The sequence below is a fragment of the Triturus cristatus genome, chromosome 2_2 (genome assembly GCF_964204655.1).
Source record: "Triturus cristatus chromosome 2_2, aTriCri1.1, whole genome shotgun sequence".
NCBI lineage: Eukaryota > Metazoa > Chordata > Amphibia > Caudata > Salamandridae > Triturus > Triturus cristatus.
Window position 1 is genome coordinate 256,982,515 of NC_140582.1, and position 21,268 is coordinate 257,003,782.

Consider the following 21,268-nt stretch of genomic DNA (forward strand, 5'->3'; position numbering starts at 1 on the left):
CAGCGCATTAAGCTGAGACCGCAACATTTCAGTACCAGTGCTGAGAGAATATAACATTTCAATGCATAGAGTCACAACTTTATGGTCTGCTGATAGAGGGATCTTGAGCCAGTTATGGGCTCTCTGTAAGAAAAGACAAGATATGGGTTTACGCCTCACCCACAATGTATCGTGCATGTTTGATCATAGGCGTCCTCAACACACCGGAGTAGGTAAATACCACTCTGGCGGACTCAACCAAATTGGGAGTTCTTATACAATTTTTTTTCTGGACAAAAGCAAGGATCCATTAATAAACATATCTAAGGGTAAACCCAAGGATTCTTTTTTATTAGCGGGCACCCTTGATAGGATTAAAAGAATCATAGGAGGATGATGGATGAAGTAAAATGTTTCATCAAATCTATTGTCACTGGGAATGAATAGAATTGATGAACTATTGTACTTCATCTCAGGGTATCAAGGGTACGGATTTGCCAATGGCAATGAAATAGGGCTGCAGCCCAAAAGCTAGAGCCATGAGAATAGTATGGAAAGGACACGCCACACGCAGTTTATCTGTCCTGTAGCAATGGGGGACTGAGATGTGTAACTGCCTCGGAAGCACGAAACAGCAGCTGTTTGGGAAGCCCTAAGTGTGGGAGAAAATATAGTGGCGATGCCTCTCATATCCTACTTAACTACATTCAGGACGATCAAGAAAACAGGATCGATGGCATGGCCTGTAATGTGCTTCATATATAATAAAGAGTGTTCATTGTGCCTTCAGAAGGGGATTAAATAGGTTTCCGTTCTCAGCCTACCCAAAGCAGCTAACAAGCTCTCCCTATAACTAATCACTCCTCTTCTGTTGTAGCCATTTGATCTTTCGCCACTGAATGGTGGTCACCTTGGAGTCATAACGTGCTGAATAAAAAACAATAACATATGGAAAAGGAGACCACACTTCACTATGGAATCCAAGTGCTTCCAATTATTTTTCTCTTTACGGAGTGCAACTACTGGAATGATCTTCTATTTTGAGAGGGGGGGTTATTTAGCGCAGAAATCTCTGCATAGACTTCACAGAAGGGTTCATTGAGGAGAAGCAATACTCTGGGGGAGAGGAAATAAGATATGACTTGGATACAAATCATTTCCTTTATCAATGTGTGAAACACCATGCCAAACACGTTTCATCTGCACTATGCTGCAAAGTAAGAACAAAAGGGCTCTTGTAAGGAATACAATGCATTTACCACCTATTTCAAGTGGAAGCTTTTAATCTACATGATTTAAAAAGCACAGACCACAAGTTTGTACTAGCTGAAATGGGATGATTATGGGCGATTTATGTCGTTTTTGTATTTTAGTACGGTCTATTGTTAAAATATGTTTTTTGAAGTATGTGATTTTTTTTTTTAAGAATTCCTGTAACCGACAAGCAATAAATGTGAATCACTTAAGTCTAATAATAGGAAGAAAAGCAGCATCCGTCAAGTCAAGCTCTCGTTAGACACTTGCTTGGTGGAGGGGGTGAGATAAACCACAAGAGCCGTCCTGACATGCTTTGTGCAGTCACAAAAGAACACAGAAGGATACTGGGTCAATAGGGGGGGGGGGGGGGGATAGAAACTAAAAATGTAGCATGTGCATACAATACCCATATTCGAAGACTATAATTGGACTATCTGGTGTTTTCGTTGTGGCTGGTGTATCCGTTTTACACATGCCTGCTGGCCTGCAACAAGACAGACGCTGTGCGACATGATAGCTCTGCAGTGCATGTTCACATATCGATTCCACTAATGCGTCCAGACTACAGTAGCTGCTAATGTTATTTTTAAAACTATTTACAGTAATTGCCAGGGAAATGGAGTCCGGCTAAAAAAGAACACTCACAGCTGGTGAGGCAACTTCCTGCTGTACACGATTACTACCAGAGCGGGGGTGGGGATCACACAGGCGGGCATTTGTATCTGGAAGATAATGCTCATGAAGCAAAAAGGCTAAACTGTGAAAGGACACAGGAGAAAGTGAATAGAGGGCTTGCTTGGGAAAGTTGGACAAGTGGCATCCCTACCCAGCACTGTGTAGGATTCCCCTGTAAAGCGGTCTCTGCTGCCCCTCACCAGCGATGGCCGGGTGGTGACCGATGTCCTTTTGGGTGAAGGCGTTCCACTTCTACAAGAGAGGAAACAGAGTATTTACACAAAATACCAAAGAAAGCAGGAGCAGAATGAAAAAGCATACTCACGCTTACACAGCAATGAACTGTAAAGAAGTTCTCCTCTTCCACACAGCTTACGACTTGCCCCCACACAGTTTACCACTTGCCCACAAAGCTTACAACCGCACTCACTACTTAACACGCACCCACAGCTTACCACACAGCTTAAAACTTGCCCACACAGATACCCGTGCACCCACACAAGTTATGCAAAAGGTTTTAAAATAAATATTTTTAATCGAGGTGAGGGAGCAATGAATATGTACACAATGGCTTTAAATCAGGTAACTGATCTATCAAAACACATTCCTTGCCAGATAAGAAAGTAAGCAAGCAGATAAGCAAAATGTTCGAATGAGAGATATATATATCATACTTTGCAAATCCACTGAAAGGGATCAAAGTTATAAGTGATCCAAAAACTCTAACCTAAAAGGAAATTGAACTACAACCACAGTCACTCTTGCCGTTGCCGACAATACAAGGTGAATATTTGAAGATTACATGGTGTATGTATGTAGACACCAACAGTTACTCATGCTACACCAGGCACAGATATTTGACCTACTGCACCTCTACTCACCACGCCACTACCTCTAGTAATAACCCTCCCCCTGGCACTCCCCAAAAATTTCTAGCCTACCTGGACAACCTCACTACTCATTGTAGCCCGTCAGCACATCAGCCCACAGATAACGAGCCACTTTTCCTTTCCCAATGCAACGCCACCTCCTCAAATCACCCACCTCAACTTAGTGATGGCCTCTAGAGAAAGAACACTAAACACAAACCTCTGAGCGTGCACATTATTCTTCTGCCTTATTCTTGGTCTCAGTTTGTTCATGGCATGCCCCCTCTGTTTGTAGCCAGACATCGTTTTATCACGGTCTTGTTTAGCATTCGCATCCCTGCATTGTAACTCTGAGATTTCAATGCAACCTCGATTCTCCCTTAGGACTCCGTCACACCAGCGGCTTCTCATATACCCCACCTTGACTGTAAATGGGAGCTGGAGTGGGCATTCTACTCAACAATTCAATTACACCCTCTCTCACTACCTACCCTCCCCCCTTCGTCTTTCAAATACTACCGTACATCTCCAGTGCTTTTTTGAAAACAAACAGTACTACCTCCTCCCCCTAAGCAGAACGGACTCCTCCTCTGACTATCTTGGCACTATTTTTGACTTACTTGTATCTACCCTTTCAGTCATACTCCGTGGTCATTTAAATTGGATCTCAATAATCAACATATTATATTTTCACAATTTCTCTCTCATCACTCGCTAAACACACATTTCGCACAAGGCCTATCTGGAAAAACACCTACTAATTATACTAATACCTTTACACATCAATCCACTCTGCTCCTATAATTGGCCATTTTCCATCTACAGCGGTCTCATCGTGCCTTTTTTGACTAAATACTCGAACAACTGCTTTTCAACCATTTCACACACTCACTCACACCTTTCGAGTAAGATTCCATGTACATAATGGTCAGAGAAGCCGCACTGTTGCACAATCACCTTTATCATCACTGCCCATAACAATCACTTTCTTCCCAACTTTTATTTCTGATCCGACTGCCGCCTTTGACAATACACTGTTAATGGACCTACTCTAATACATTCTTTTCACCCACCAGTCATCACATGGTTAGTAAATAAATTGCTTGCCCTTTCTCAGTTCCTGGGACTTAAGTTCCCAGCACCCACTTCACAGCCAGTGGACAGCCAACAGGACTTTTACCTTGCCCATCATACATTTCTCACTCTACACTACCCCCTTCGAGGACATTATCTCCTTGTTTGAGTTCTCATAGCCCCCACACTGATGTTAGCAAAATGTTTCTCATTTCCTGCCTTTCACCCCTCCTCCAGTAATGTTTATCATTGTGGGAGTGGCTGGCATTACACTTCCCTTTATTAAACTCCTCTAACGTTTGCCTGCTCCGCTAGAACCCTTAGGGATCTTATAAGCCCTTCCATGAAAATTGGATCATTCATAATCACTACAGCCACTGCAGCACAATATCAAAAACTGTACGTACGCACGATCTGCCGGATACTCCATTCAATACAGCTAAACAATCCTCAACTAACAAGTACTCTGCAGGATGCAACAGTCTACTAAGTAGGTCTTTCTTAAAGATTGTTTTGGACACTTTCCTTTGCACTGGAATCTAATGCAGTATATCCATGTGTAGTCCCTCCATCCTCATAACACTGGAATGAAGCAGGCTAGCGCTCTGCTGAAAAGGGCCATATGCAACCTGGTGAGAGTTTTATTCAATGGCCCCCAGTTGCCTCTATGACAGCCTACCTCACTATACTCCAACCCAGAATCTAAAATATCCTAACGATAATCTCGTAGTCTCCCCAAACGACCAAGCGCCGCACCCAGCTCGTTTCTTTTACCTTCTAGGCCAACTCACCATCAGCAGATATGTACGCAAGTACGTCTATTTAGGACTACAAGAAAGCGCTGAAATGCCATAGTCCACAAGTCGACAGACGCAATTGTTTCTTGACCTAACTCCCCTATACTACTGTAAAAATGTGTATTTTTCATCTATCTTCTTTTTAAATATATATGCATGTATTTTATCTCCATCGATATCCATACAATGGCGCAATTACCAAACACCACAACTAATCAATTTAGCTAATGTCAGCCACCTAACTCCTATCATCTATCTATGTACCAAATAATGTATCTTTTGTACAACGGTACGGGTGAGGGAGGCAAATTACTAAGCATGTTAATAAATTATTAAGTAAATGAGGTCAGATTTATTTAATGCTTTCCGGAAGCTGTTCAGCCTGTAACCCCTGTACATGACTTCAGTTCTTCAATTTACAGGTTTTTGGCCACTGAGGATACTTGAAATAAAAGCGAGACAAATGACATCATGTAATAGAAAAAGTACCTAAAATCCATTTATGTTATTGTGCTGTGGCACCAAACCCATACAATTTATACGGTTATGACAACTGTCCAAGCATTTTCTAATTTGAGCTGTCATCAGTGCTCACCTATTGACAGGAGACAAATCTCAGAGTAGGCTGCCGACCCCACCATCACGAAAAGCGGTCAGCGTATATTAACTTCCACAGAGAATGTTTTCTTTTTAGCACACCGTTTTCTAAGCACTACAAAACATTTCCTAATTTCAACACACGTGATCAGGAGAGCAACTGTTTTTTCAAATCATATAAAAAGAAGGGTTGCAAAGCTCTGTGTTGGACTACAATGATCGGATTGTGGCCTCGTGCTTCATAAATTTGGTACAAAAGTACTCAGCGTCAGGAATTTTATACCCTGAATTAAGGAACGCGCTCTTAAAACCTGCCAAACATCAAACCGAATTAAACCCTCTTAATTAATGCGATACTCGACAGCTGGTGTTCCATACATGTGTGGGTACATATGGAAGTCCGAGCTGATCCATCACAAGAGGGCACTAGACTACAAGCTACTTCCCCTAGTATAGATAGCACACTGCCATACAGAAAAACAGCCAGACTTCACAATAGTCCATCAAAACTGCTCCCCCTACTCACTGCTGTAGCAAAGGGGGCAACAGATATTACATCTGGAATGTTTGCCAAGGAGAAAGTGCTTTTTCCCCTGTACTCCTATTCACCTCATACTAGGCTGTATGGAAACATTTTGCAACAGAACACAATCGTTACAGTTTAAAATCCCTGATTGAGGAGTTAAGGAGAAATGGGCGCCAGCTCACTTATTTTTAGGTCGAGCCTAGCGGCAGCATGCATGCGCTGCTAGCTCAGCAAGGTATGCTGTATTAGAGTATGCACTGGAAGCCGCCCATTGTTGTCATTGGCTTTTGACATTGTCCTCCGTAATGCTGGCTTCTGATTCGCAAATAGGCTTGTTATTTCCTCCTTGGTACCGCCTTGTCTGCATTTGTTACTGCCCATAACGACTGGAGCTTTTACTTGGCTTGTTACACGGTCTGCATTATAAGTGGGAAAGCACTATTTAGTTTAATGACGCTGATGGGGACATTGGCGGCCGCTTTTCTTATAGAGCACTAAGCAGCTTTAACTTGCATGCTGAGCACGGCGCCCACTTTAGGGACACTGCGCTCAGTTTACATTTTCTTTTAAACTTTGATGTTGAGCGTGGCGTCAGCTTTAGGGACACCGCGCTCGGTTTATTTATTTTTTTAAACTTTAATAATGAGCGCAACGCCCGCTTCAGGGACACCACGCTCCTTTTTTTTTTCCCTTTAATAGTGAGTGCGGCGCCCGCTTCACGGACACAGCGCTCTGCAATACAATAGGTATTGCTTTTGTAAAACTTTGAACTATTGGTATTGTAAATAATGCCTTACAATATTATAAAAGGCATTGCCATTTACCATTACAATAGCTCAAAAACTCGGAATTGAGAGACCTATTGCATTGTAAATAGTTGTTAATTGCACTAGATTGGGAGAGAGTACGCGATTGCAGGGCCCCACTTGAAACACAGAACGGCGACATATCCTTAGAAATAAAGTACTAAAGGGACAGAATATAACTACTATAATGTCCACTAGGTGGCACCAATGCCGCATGTACAAGCTAAAAACAACGCTTCGAACTCTTTTCTTCCGCATCATTTAAAAACATTACTTTAAAATACAATAAGAAAAAACATAAGCGCTGTGTTACGGTTCCCGTGAACACCTCTGAAAAATACCGCAGGTCCAGTTTAAGGTTTATATTCCTGTTAGTACTATATCACCGCCACCCAGCCCAGGGCATTTTAAGGAATTTGAGGACCCTGGACCAAAAGGATTTTGAGGGCCCAGTTCGTAACCGCTTTGGATTCATGATCCAATTTCAATTCTTTCATGGCGTCTTTGGCCAGGTCACTGACAGTGCACATGCACGCTCCTTATAATTCTAAATGTATTCACATCTAAAATCCTGACATAGTGACGTGTGTATTAAATATTGAAATACAGCAGCAGCTAACTAATATTAATGCAAATAATCTCTGTGACACCCTCCCACTTCTTATATGCTAAATCCTGTTTTCATCTAAAAAAAAAAGAAAAAATGTAAGGATGTTGCATGAAAACGGTATTTTAAACAATCCATTTAAGAATCATACAAGGTCATCGTGTTCAAGACTCTTCAGCACAGTGCTGGCTCCATCAAGGGGCCCCTGGAAGGCTGGGGCCCTGGGCCAGATCCCACTTTGCCCATGCCTTAAAATGTATCTGACCCAGCCAGTCTCGGATTCCAGTGATGTCAATATTGAATGCTCTCACGTCTCCCATAGAAGATGTTCACGCCCGTCTTCGCTTTACGGGGCCTCGTGAGACCCGTGTAAGGCACATTAATGCTCAGTACTGCTGCCCAGGGGCGGCTAAAGAGGCGTGAAGGCGAGGTGATCCCACGCTTGGTGATTCAGTAATATGTTTATGTATTCCTATCTCATCTGCTTTTCAGGTTTGGCCACCCCTTCCTTCACCCCTCTTCCACCACCCTGTCCACGCTTGCGCCTATAAATAGAAGCCGCTGAAGTGTATTCTATTTACAGCTGCTTTTAACCTTAGGATGCACTCGAAGGCTCGTGGAGCGGAGCAGCGAGAGAGTAAACTTCGCCCGTCTTGGACCCAGCAGCGGGTCTCAATGCAGTTATCACCCCCACCCTCTGTCTAGGATCCACATAGCATACAAAAGCCGCAGATGTACAGCTGCTACAGACATACCGTATCCTAGATGAGTCTAGGCTTAAAAACATCCAGGTAGGGATCAAGCCAGATACCCAAAGCTGCTAACGAGTCAAGGCCTACTATAACCAGCTTCTGAAGTAACTTCAAGGGCAACAGCAGCTAAATAAGCAGGTGAGCATAATTCAGGTTGGGCTGATAAACAACTAGATAGCTGTTAGTACTAGAAAGTGTGAACTTATCGTAGTCAATATCAGGCCTTTAAGTGGGCCAGGTCCTGCAGGTGCTCAGCACTGGTAGTTCTAAAAAGCAGGTGCCGAGACAGGTCCCTATTGGGCCCTCATTTTTGTCTTCTCTCAGGGTGAAAAAAAAAATCTCAACTCTTCAGCAGTACCAACCTTCACAGCCCTTGAGGTCCCTTCAAAGAGACTAGTTTTAGTTCTTTCAGTCATTTCAAACCTGAAACAACGAAGCCATAGTTGGTGCTTATTTATCTTATGCAACTAACAACTATTGACAAAGCCAATAGTCCTGGCTTGTTGGAGATGTAATGTTACTTGTATTATATATCTGAATGCCATGACAGAAGCAGCAAAATACCAGTCGGGCGAGACACTATGCTAAACACAGATTTTTAGCTTACACATTTTTAAGCCACACCCTTCATCATTGATCATGCCCCTTTGATTCACCCCCCCCCCCCCCCCCGCCCCGCCACCCCCCAGTTTTTCATTCCACTGAAAGCCCTGGTCAAGATGGCAAAGATGTTGGGATTTCGACATCCAACTCTCCTTTGAGGAAAATATGACTGCTCTCACCAAACACTGCAGCCATTACTTTCATCTACTTGGCAAGCCCTGCCAACGCCTCGACGAACAAGCGTGAGCTTTAACTGCCAGAGCTATTATGAGTTCCCATATTGATTACTGTGTCAGTGTGTTAGTAGTCCCTGATAAGCTAATTAAAGGGTGGAACAACCTCCCACTCCCAATCAGAGCTGCCTCCTCTGTTCTTGAATTCCGCAAGAAGCTGAAGACCTGGTTTTTCGATTAACCAACTAACATGGGCAGGGCTAGGCACACACAACTTCTCAGCACAAGTACACCCTGTAGGGCGAGGATGCGCTTTACCAATACACATGACAACATTACCAACCTGCAGAAGATTTAAAATGAAGCAGCCTTTGTAGTATCTGGGCACCTAAATAGCTTCACATCTCCTGGCCCTCTGGGTCTGATATTGCCTTTCACACACCACCAAGTGAATGAGGAGGTAAGACTTAAAAATGTGGTCATCTTCTATGTGCACCCACCCAACAATAGTGGCATGCTTCATCATAGGGTGTGCGTCCAAACCCCCTGCGCAGCCAACGCTAGGCTGGAGCAATGTTTTTTTTTTCTTTAAGTTTCACACAGTGATGGTGGACGACCATCCGACGGCGGCGGCGACCAATCCAATATGGCAACCGCCGAAAAACCAGGAAGTGGAGTCAGCGGTCTAGCTGACTCTGGAGGATGGGCGGACGTGCCGCTACAAAGGACTGCTGGGAGGCGGAAGAGACGTGTGGTGTGCGGGAGTCGGAGGCGAGAGAGGACATAGAGTGGAGAACGAATGGCCCGGACAGCGAGAAGGAAGAAACCAGCGCCGGCTGCAGAAGGAACATCACGCGGGACCTGCCTACTGATCGGGTAGAAGGCGAGGAAGACAGCGACCGCTCGAGGAGCACTGCCCACGAGACCACTGCTCTCCCGGACAACGAGGAGACTGGGTCTCCCAATGCCACGGCCCAGGAGGGTCGTGGAAGCAGGCAAGTGCCGGGCATTTATGCTTCACTGATAAAGGGGCTGTGGACATGCATGAAGGGCACCCACGAATAACACACAAACGTCCCCTGTACATTAGGCACCGCACAGACAGTAGGGCTCTGGTGACGGTGCACACTTTCCCCTCCCTGTGTCCTGAGACATAGAAACAGATAGCCTGAGTTTCTCCTTCTCTTTTTGTTTTCTTTTATTTGGGTCCGCGAGTGCCTGACACGGAAAGAAGAAGGAACCTGGCACCCAGAGAAGCCTACAGTAGCGGATCCACAAGCTACAAGCCCTCTCCCTGTGCCTTTCATAGACTGATTTCCTTTTACTTTATTCAGCGCATGTGGAGATAACATACGCAGAATAAAGAAGAGAGTACACCCTCATAGAGCGTTGAGAATACTTATTAACCCCTTCAGTGCCCCGCCCTTTCCCCCTCCTGTGCCGGGCCTTTCATTAGCGGGCGGGGTCCATGACGAGATAGTCTCGTCATGGGCACAGCGCAACCGTGCTCCATGACGAGACTATCTCATCATGGGCATAGAAGAGGTTAAGAAAGGGGGGGAAGAAACCCACCCCAAGGGTCCCATAACAAAAGTGGTGTCAGAAGTGGGATTCACTGTCTGGGAAAAGGCAGAACCCTATAATGGAGGCTAATCAATACCCAATTAGCAGCAGGGCAGCGCCATTTGCAGCTCGTCTTTGAGGAGCAGACTAAACAGGCACAGAAGGAAAGAGAGGCTCTACAGACTGCCCTAAAGGACCAAGCAGCCCTCCTAACCGCAAACCAACAGTTTCAAGACACTGCGGTTTTACGCCGTACAGACGCTATATCAAGTGCCCGGGTACACCCCAATGTCCCGGGTTCAGTACTCCAGAAGTTCCAACAAGGGGATGACCCGGACTATTTTTTTGCGAACTTTGAAAGGGTTGCCTCCACAGCTGCATGGCCACCAGAAAGATGGGGACAAAACACTGCGCCATTACTGTCAGGGGAGTTACAGGCCGCCTATCAAGCTGCCAACGCGGACGGGGTCACTAGTTATGCGGACATAAAAAGGGCCATCCTAGAACGGTTAGGTTGCGATCAGGAATACTATCGGTCCCGTTTCAGAAAAGAAAAATGGACTGTCGGTGACAATCCAAGGGCTCTATATTATCGAATAAGGGATTTGGGGAATCGGTGGTTGCAACCCACCACCTCCTCCATTGACGAGATCACAGAAAAGGTCTATTTAGAATAGTACTTGGAAGCACTTCCCTATAACACCAGGGTATGGATCAAGCAACACCCCAATCTTTCTGTTACGGTAGCCGTGGATCTTGCTTGTGCATACCATCGTTCTCCTGAGTTCAAAGCCCCTTCACATAGAACCCAGATAGGAACACCAAAGACACCAAGCAAAACAGCCACACCTTTCCCAGAGCAGAGAGGTCAAGCCTTTCTAAGGCCCCAACCTAAAACACCCCCTTCCGGTCCGGCCCCGCCTGGGCCACAATGTTTTCACTGTGCCGAGTGGGGACACATAGCTTGACACTGCCCTTTCCGCCTTCCCCCTTAGGAGCCTATGGAGGTCGGGTATACTATGGGACGAGTAATGGTGACAGGAAAAACCCCAGAAAGGTACAGGAAAAGAATACACGTAAATGGGAAACCGGTTCTAGCATGTTTAGACACAGGGTGTCATCATACGGTAGTCGATAAGACCCTAATACGTGAATCCCAACTCATAGAAGACGAGTGCATACAAGTAACTTGTGTTCATGGAGAAAAGAAGTTGTACCCCCTGGCCGAGGTTCTGTTAGACATAGAGGGAGAGTCCCTGCTGAGGAAAGTAGGGGTGGTACCAGACTTGCCTGAATCCGTCTTGTTAGGAACAGACCTTCCTAGATTCCATGAATATTTACAGACAGACACTCCCTCCCCAACCTCAGTGACATGGTTGACTAATGCCCCTTTCCACAATGCAGAGATACAAGAAGCGTCCCCTAAGGTACCAAAAACACGTAGGGAGGAAAGAGAACGGGCCATGTATCTACAAACTAAGCCTATCTTATCCCCATCTTTGCCTCCTCAGAACCACCTCAAGAAGCAGGACGGAGCTTCCGAACAGCCCAAAGAGATGATACCACACTACAAAACGCATGGGAGCAGGTTCAGGAAGATCAACCGGATAAGGTAGGCCCCTTCTTTTGTGCGAAAAATGAGCTTCTTTACAGGGTACCCCAAGGAGGGGGTAACGGAAAAGAACAACTGCTGGTTACACGTCCGTTCAGAGAACAGGTGTTGTGTTTAGCCCACAGCCAGGCTGGGGGTGGACACTACGGTAAAGAACACACCTTACATTATTTATTACCTAAATTCTATTGGCCCGGGGTATACCAAGAAGTAGCTAGGTACTGTGCAGCCTGTCCCCGTTGTCAGTTGGTGAATGCTCCCTCTATTCCCAAAGCCCCACTTCAATCCCTACCGATTATAGATATTCCGTTCAAAAGAGTAGGGATGGACCTGGTGGGGCCTCTGATCCAGTCTGCCCGAGGACACCAGTACATTTTAGTACTCGTGGATTATGCAACGAGATACCCAGAGGCTATCCCTCTGTCGTCCACCACAACTACAGCAGTCGCCCATGCCATGGTTTCCTTCTTTTCTCGGGTAGGGTTTCCCCATGAGTTGTTAACAGACCAAGGAACCCCGTTCATGTCCCGTTTAATGAAACAGGTGTGCGCCATACTCAAAGTAAAGCAGATACGCACGTCAGTCTACCATCCCCAAACAGACGGGTTGGTAGAGCGGTATAACCGCACAATAAAGACCATCTTAAGGAAGAGTATAGACAAGGCAGGAGGGATTGGGACCGACAACTACCCCTTGTCATGTTCGCTATCAGGACACATGAACAAAGATCAACTGGGTTTTCACCTTTCGAGCTTCTGTTCGGGAGGCGTCCCAGAACGCTCCTAGACATGGCCATAGGACAGAGGAAGAGGATGAAGGTAAACCCCTGCTTCAGTACTCTGCCTCCCTGAAGGACACGTTGTCCTCCCTGTGGGAGGAGGTCCATGCCAACATGGAAAGCGCACAAAACAGACAGAAACAGCAATACAATCGTCATGCTAAACTCAGGGAATTTAAACCCAGGGATCGGGTACTTATCCATCTACCGACCTCCGAGAAAAAACTCCTAGCTACTTGGCAAGGCCCCTACAAAATACTAAGGAAAGTAACTCCTGTCACTTATAGAATAGATGCCCTCCATAAACGAGACACGGGTCAAATATACAACGTAAATCTACTTAAAGCCTGGGAGGACCCCCTTCCCGGAACCCCAGCCCCCAATACCTCCATCCACCACATCGCCGTAGATAGACCCGTAGAAGTAACTTTTTCTCCACAAGGACATAAAGAAGAGACCCCCATACAACTAGGGCCCCAAGTGACGGAAAGACAGAGACACCAAATGTTGTCTCTTTGTGCTAAATATTCCTCTGTCTTGTCAGGGACCCCAGGGAGAACAACCTTAGTGGAACACGACAATTACAAAAACAGCTCAACCAGTCAAATTAAAGCCCTATCGCATCCCCGAGGCCCGGAGAAAGGCAGTAGATCAAGAAATACAAGACATGTTGAAGGACGACATAATCGAGCCGTCTCAAAGTGCGTGGTCTTCTCCAATCGTCCTTGTGCCGAAACCTGATGGTAGCATTCGGTTTTGCATAGATTTCCGCCAGATAAATTCTGTGTCTCAATTCGATGCTTACCCCATACCAAGAGTGGACGAATTAATCGAGCGTTTAGGGGATGCCAGAGTGATGTCCACCATAGACCTAACGAAAGGCTATTGGCAAATCCCTTTAACTCCAGCAGCCAAAGAAAAAACGGCCTTCTCAACACCATCAGGCTTATACCAATTTAAAGTTCTGCCCCTTGGTCTCCACGGGGCCCCCGGTACTTTTCAGCGATTAATGGATACCATATTAGCGCAGCATCAACACTTTGCTGTTGCTTATCTAGATGACATTGTAGTATACAGCCCTGACTGGGACACCCCCCTAATGCATCTAGAAGCGGTGCTAAAAACATTAGAACAAGCAGGCCTTACACTCAATCCAAGGAAGACTACCTTTGGCACCAACCACATAGAATATCTGAGTTATGATATCCAGGAGGGGTGTATAAGACAGCAAATTAACAAAATAGAAGCCATCTCAAACATACCCAGACCAACCTGTAAGAAGAGTATCCGTTACTTCCTTGGGTTGGTGGGCTATTATAGGAGATTCATACCACACTTTTCCGAAATCGCCAGTCCCCTCACCGACCTGCTGACAAAAAAACACACCGGGAAACAACTTCCCTGGTTTGGTCCCCAAGAAGGAAGCTTCCAACAGCTAAAAAGAGCCCTGTGTACCGCCCCCGTCCTTATCTGTCCTGACTTTCAGAAGACATTTGTCCTCCAAACCGACGCCTCAGGAAGAGGCCTTGGAGCCGTACTATCCCAGCCAGACGAAGCCGGAGATTAACGCCCCATATTATACCTCAGTAGGAAGCTAGATCACCGAGAAATCAAATACGCCACGATTGAAAAAGAGTACCTTGCTCTTAAGTGGGCTATGGCAACCCTACAGTATTACCTTTTGGGACGCTCTTTCCTTTTGCTGACCGACCATGCCCCTCTCACCTGGCTGTCACTCTACAAAGACTTCAACCCCAAGATCTTACGTTGGTTTCTTTCCTTACAGCCCTTCACCTTTGAGGCCATACACATACCAGGGAAACTCCAAACAAATGCGGACTATCTCTCCCGGTTTCCTGTCCTTGAATGGCCCGATCGTCCATTCCCGAGGGGAAGGCAGTGTGATGGTGCACGACCATCCGACGGCGGCGGCGACCAATCCAATATGGCCACCGCCGAAAAACCAGGAAGTGGAGTCCGCGGTCTAGCTGACTCGGAAGGATGGGCGGACGTGGCCGCTACAATGGACTGCTGGGAGGCGGAAGAGACGTGTGGTGTGCGGGAGTCGGAGGCGAGAGAGGACGAAGAGTGGAGAACAAACGGCCCGGACAGCGAGAAGGAAGAAACCAGCGCCGGCTGCAGAAGGAACATCACGCGGGACCTGCCTACTGATCGGGTGGACGGCGAGGAAGACAGCGACCGCTCGAGGAGCACTGCCCACGAGACCACTGCTCTCCCGGACAACAAGGAGACTGGGTCTTCCAACGCCACGGCCCAGGAGGGTCGTGGAAGCAGGCAAGTGCCGGGCATTTATGCTTCACTGATAAAGGGGCTGTGGACACGCATGAAGGGCACCCACAAATAACACACAAACGTCCCCTGCACATTAGGCACCGCACAGACAGTAGTGCTCTGGTGACGGTGCACACTTTCCCCTCCCTGTGTCCTGAGACTTAGAAACAGATAGCCTGAGCTTCTCCTTCTCTTTTTGTTTTCTTTTATTTGGGTCTGCGAGTGCCTGACACGGAAAGAAGAAGGAACCTGGCGCCCAGAGAAGCCTACAGTAGCAGATCCACAAGCTACAAGCCCTCTCCCTGTGACTTTCATAGACTGATTTTCTTTTACTTTATTCAGCGCATGTGGAGATAACATAAGCAGAACAATAAAGAAGAGAGTACACCCTCAGAGCGCGTTGAGAATACTTATTAAGAAAGGGGGGGAAGAAACCCGCCCCAAGGGTCCCATAACACACACACAAATAAAAACATTGCTCCACCCCTAGCGCTGGCTGCGCAGGGGGTGTTGTAGCATGCCTTATGATGAAGCATGCCACTATTAGTGGGCGAGGACACTTTTAAACCATTCATGAGTTCCCATAGAAGGTGACAACATTTTTAAGTCGTGGTTCCTCATCCCCTTGGTGGTGTGTGTGTTAGGTTCATAGTTAGGGAGGACTGTTGAGAGTTGTACCTCTCACCCTTTCTCTCAGTGTGTACAGTGCCCCAATATTTCCTTCTCATAAGAGCTCCACATTAGTTTCAGGCCCAGTAATCATGGCCCAGCTTAGTCCGCAGGGCCCGAAGTAGCGCCAGCGGAGTTGGGCTGCCCAAAGATGGTACACATCGCTTCGTAGAAACTCCGAAGCTGGGCAGGGGTCGCTCCGGCTCCCGGAAAGGGAGGGAAACTCGGAGTCCACCCTTCAGGCTCCGCGCGCGGAGCCATGGGACAGGCACCATCCGCATCCCTCGTCGCGTCGGCCTACGGATGGGGAGAAGTCGAAGAGCGACAATTCTTCTTCTATTTCTTCTCTTGCTTCGACTTACCTGAGGAGTGAGAAGACTTCGATGATGAGTGGTGGTGACTCCCCGACCAGTCCCTCGACCTCCCACTCAACCGGGACCTCGAATGACACAGAGCGGACTGCCGGGCCTCGAAAAGCTTTCGGGACTGCTCCCGCAAAGACTTCAAATCCATGGTCCGGTAGTCGGAGCACGACTTGGGATCGTGGTCACGCTCCAGGTTCATAACAGACATCAGCTTGCGACAGGTGTCGCAAACCTTGAATCCAGGCCGAGGACTGGACATCTCTGCGTGCACCAGGAGCCGATAGACTAAAAAAACTGTGTCGACAAAAGTCTCTCTGGATCTGCGCTGGTTGGCGTGGAAAAAGAAAGAACTGTCGTCAGCACGTGAGGGGGGCATTTAAGTAGCTACCGCGACGTCACCTTTCGATGCACAGCGGTACTGCTGCCGAAAAAATTGCTCTGACTCAGTCTGACGCCTGGGGGTAATTCTAAAGGTAAGGAATCTTTAACTAATTGTCTCTTTCAGATGGGCCAAATCACGGAGGTTCGGTCCACTGGCTTAGGCCATAGAGAGCCGATGTCAGCTGCAGCATTCCTGGCCAACTTTAAGTAGTGCGGCAGACAACAGATGGGAAGTAGGGCCAGGATATCCTTAAGACCTAGACTACTACACTTGCTGTAATCCTGTGGCAAAGTGCTGAACCAAAACGGTTCAAGACACAACAAACAAGCATTTGCAATGAAATAGGTCTCGCATTTGCTAGAGTTTGAGCTATTGGCATTGTGAATTACAACGCTTTTTATTTATGTGTGGGTTTTGAAAACAAATAAATAAAAAGCATTGTCATTACAATGCCAACAGCTTAAACTCTGGCAAATGCGAGACCTATTGCATTGCAAATGCTTGTTAAAAGACTTGGTCTTTTTCTTCCGGACAAGCTACACCTCACTACTGTCCAGTAAAGCAACAGGTTATTTTTAAATCACTCTTTTAACTTTAAAATTTCAGGATATGAGCCCAGGTAGTTATGGTTGATACATATCTTTAGTGTTGTGTTCCCTAATTTCAAACATAGAGCTATTGGCAGAAGCCCTAACTCCAAAGCTGATGCAAAACCATGGAATAGGCTACGAGCAGAGCTAGGAAGTGTTACTAAAATTCTTAGTTTTGGTAAAACATTGAAAACCTGGCTGTTTCCCAGGTAAAACCTAGGACAGTTTCTTTAACACTGGTTTATATTTTTTTTGCCTGTTCAGTCACCTAAATATTGACCTGTTGGTGAAAGTTGTGCTTTAGAATACCTATATTAAATAAATAAATGTTCACATCTCAGATCCCCAGGTGGCATCATCACACAGACAAACGTTCTAGAATTCCTGTTGTTAGTGATTGTGAGAGATGCAGGACTGGTTATAGAGAACTGGTTTTCCTTCATGCGATAGCAACTTAAAGGTTCATGAAAGCAATACTTAGAGTAGTAAGAGGGTTGATTACAATTGTTTGGTCGATGGTACCTAGATCAAGGTCGATAAAAAATGATAGGCAATTGTCCAAATGTCTAGAAGTTAGTGACGTAATATGCAGTTGCCTCTGCAGTAATAACGTCTCGAATCCTAGAATTAAGGGATCTCCATTAATTTTGAGGGTAGACTTATTCAGTAGGCTAGTTTGATATTAACACTGTAGAGTTGAAGAGAAGGACAGCAGCGTATCAGTGCAATGGTTGTGTGCAGATGAAGACTCTGCTGGGGTTTTATTATAATTAATTACTGGCTGAAAAATATATGCCTTCAAAAATAGGGTGTATTAACGACTGAGCTGGAAAAGATTAAATAATTTAGAGAGAGGTGAGGACATGGGAAGAGAGATCCACAGATTTGATAATTTAAAGCAGTTGGCATTTTTAAAATGTGGAAGAAACTTGTTTGTAGGTGTAATCATGAGTAACTGGCTCAAATCTGGCATGTAACAAGTTTCACAAATTGTACTCAACACTCAGGGCTCCATTCAAAGCTTCAATGTAAAACCCATCCAACCCTAGACAGATGTGTTCATGGTCAGATCTGGAGTACAGAAGTCCAGCAGCAAAGCACTCCTTCAGATTTTATTCTGTGGGGTCAGTTTGCTTGTGGAAAGTATGCAAAATCTAGGCAGGGGGAAAAGTCAAAGAAGAACGGCAACACATGCAGGGGTCAGTCGACAAAAACAGATGCCCTCACTATTCCTCATTCCCATGTGTGAAACTTGTAATGGTGCAGCAAGGCTACCCTAGGCTGTGTCAGAGGTACCGGTGTAGTGTAACAGTGCTACTTTTAGTGGGTTCAGCACCCACTGTAAATATCTCCGTGTAACCTGCGTGCCAGAGTCTTAGATCCCAGTAGGTGTGACTGAGCTCTTCATCCTTAGGAGGCAGATGAAGTGCAGTTATTTTGATTAGTAAGGGGCAAATCAGTTTGTGGCGTGCGCTAAAAACTGGTCGCTAATTTATTTTAATCAGAATCTGTGGAAGTCTCAGGAGCCTACATGGGTTCTGAATTAAGAAGACTGCTGTGGATTACTTGACCTCCGTGTACCTCAATTTATTTACTGTGCACTCGAACTGCTCCCCGTGGCCCATATGGCTAGGCTTGTGCTGTGCTTTAGCTTGTAATCCTATGTATAATTATTTGTGCGCCTCTTTCTCACACCACCTTCTCTATCATACTTCTAGGCGCTGCGCCCCAAGATATGACCACCTCTCTCGTCTCCGACACATGACATTAAAGCGCTTCTTATGAAGGATCACAACAAATACTCTGACAGCCACACACATTACACAGTGTAGTGTATTGTCTATCCAAAAATGTGTTTCGGCAAACCACGGAAGCGCTATATGAACACACATTACACTACTGAAATCTGTTACCAGTGGATACGGTCGCTAGGTGACTACTATGCGAACGTTTATCCCCGAATTTAGGTTTACAACCTTATGTTGCCTGACCTTTTATTTCCAATATTTCATTTGAGGTGAACCAACACTCCAACTGCTATGAGGATAAGCTCTCGAGCAAGGCTGTTCTTTTCAGCATCCAAAGTCATCACCTGCAGGCGGATATGTTGCCAGGGCACTGGAAAGTAAATAAACAAGCACCGGTTTGCAGTGGTGGGACACGACAGAAGCCTCTCAGAGAAGGGGGGCTCGAGCGTGAGGCAAGGACACAATGCGCACAAGATTAGCAACAGACGATGGGTGGACGGGGCCTAAGGGAAACAGGGCGTGCACCAACCCCACTTCCAAAGAAGCCAGACAGAAAACCAACGACAATAGATCTCGCAAGCGAGCAACGCATGTGCTGCAACGCAGGCGAGACCTAAAAAAGCACCACTTAACGACTGACTAGCTCAGTGTATTTCAAACGCAAGCATCTTGAAGCCCGAGGGTTCAGATGCTACACAGATTGAATATGTAGTCCTACAGTGGCAAAGGCAACATCGCTGAATAGTAAAGGCACCCGAAAGAGCTTCTAATTAGTGAAGCACATTCCCTACAAGCAACCTCTAAAAGCTCCTCAGAGGTAGGTTTCTTGACACAGGCCCAGTCAAATGTAATAAGCAGATCCACACTGCGTTTAAAAGCAGCCCAAACCCAGAGAGGTGACCAACTCCAAATTTTCTTCTTTTATGATTTTTCTATCTGCATTCACTTCGCACTGGATGCTAGCCTGCAGTGGTCTCTGTCAGAAGACACGGAAGGGGAAACCCATGTTAACCTCGAGACAACTTCGCCTTTTGCTCATTTAAACATGTAAGGTCTAGACTTTCCTCTATCAAAGGAACAAATGAGCCAGCCTCACAAGTAATCTCCTGTGAATAAACTATGCCCAATTAAATGCATTGCTGGTCACCAAGTTCTGTTTCAAGTGACAGATGTTCTCTGAAATATCAAGTGTTAGTGTGCGACATGGCACAGGTGGTGGTGCCGCCAACAGTAAAACAGGTCATTTAAAAGTTGCAGGGTGGGTGGGATTCATTCTGTAATTGCAGTTCCTTTACAACTATTCATTCATTCCATCTTCCAGAACTCTGATCACTCTTTATTTCCTCCTTTGAAACAAAAAATAGACTACAGACCATTAAACTGAACATAAAAAGGTAGGCTTATTCTATAGCTTACAAATTAAAAGTTTGCACAGTCAGAAAATGCAGTCTCAGCAGCAGATACATTGTGCACAATGTTCTTTTAATCGCACACAACCCGCACCTCTGAAGTGTAACTAACTTCTCAGAAAAAATCCTAAAAATGTGCAATGAAATAAAGAATTCATTGACACAGGCATGTCTCTAGAACTCTAAAATTAACACTCTAAAATGGTAATTGTTTCAACAACTTTGCATGATGTCTCTCCAACAAATCACAACCTTAAAGAACACTTTCCACATACTGAGGAAACCCCATCCCAGCGTGCTGAATGAAAACGTATGTTTAGGACATCACCTCTTCCATCCTCAGTATCCTTATCGAGGCGGCTGTGCTTTCTCTACCTATCCCTGTGTCACAATATCTGTTTTGATTTCTGCTGCACTTCTTCGCATTCCCTTTTCAGGAAACTAGTGAGATCCTTCCTTTTTAACCTACACTGTGGGTACATTTACAGCTTTTGTGCCCGATTTCTTCTGATGATCTCTTTAGCCTCAGATCTTTTGTGTGGCACTGCGCTCGGTGTAAACTGTATAACATAACATTAACCCTTCACCTACAGAAGGCACATTTCCTTCCTCCCTCAAGTACAGACAGATTACACTTCTGCTGGAAAAGCCAAACACGGACCCAACGACTTCCAAAACCTGAGACCAATCTCTAAAGTACCCCTCTTTAGGGAAAAATACAAAAAAGGTGTCTCCAACCAACTTTTACCCTACATCTCAAACAATATACGACACTCCTACCAATTCAGGCTGTACCCTAAATACAGGGGGAAACAACCAACCTACCAATCCTCAAAGATGCCCTATGAATAGGTGATGGAAGAAATCCGCCTTTTGGTGCGTTAGCATCTGACCTCAATCATGCCACCACAATTAGCATACAATATACAAGAGAAGTTTAATCTAAAATGGTTCCAATGCTTTGGCACACCGAAATCTCAATTTGTGACAATGAACAAAATTTACATTACATTCCCAACCAATCTACTGCGGTGTACCTCAAGGCACTATCCTCTCCCCTGCTATCAACCTTCACAAGGAGCTTCATGAACCAATGCCACACGCTAAAGGAATAACACTACACCACTGGGCAAATGACATCCAAC

At 45.7% G+C, this 21,268-nt stretch overlaps 1 protein-coding gene across 3 annotated transcripts in view; it reads right to left on the reverse strand.

The window, feature by feature from the left end:
- The window catches only part of FSD1L (fibronectin type III and SPRY domain containing 1 like), a 405,036-nt gene that overhangs the window by 68,940 nt on the left and 314,828 nt on the right, over nt 1–21,268 (reverse strand). For 2 of the 3 annotated variants that reach the window (XM_085641301.1, XM_085641300.1), the window contains one exon: nt 2,063–2,163. In XM_085641301.1, the coding sequence (XP_085497427.1) occupies nt 2,063–2,163 (101 nt within the window). The remainder of the gene's footprint in view (nt 1–2,062; nt 2,164–21,268) is intronic. The other variant, XM_085641302.1, reaches the window with a different exon arrangement.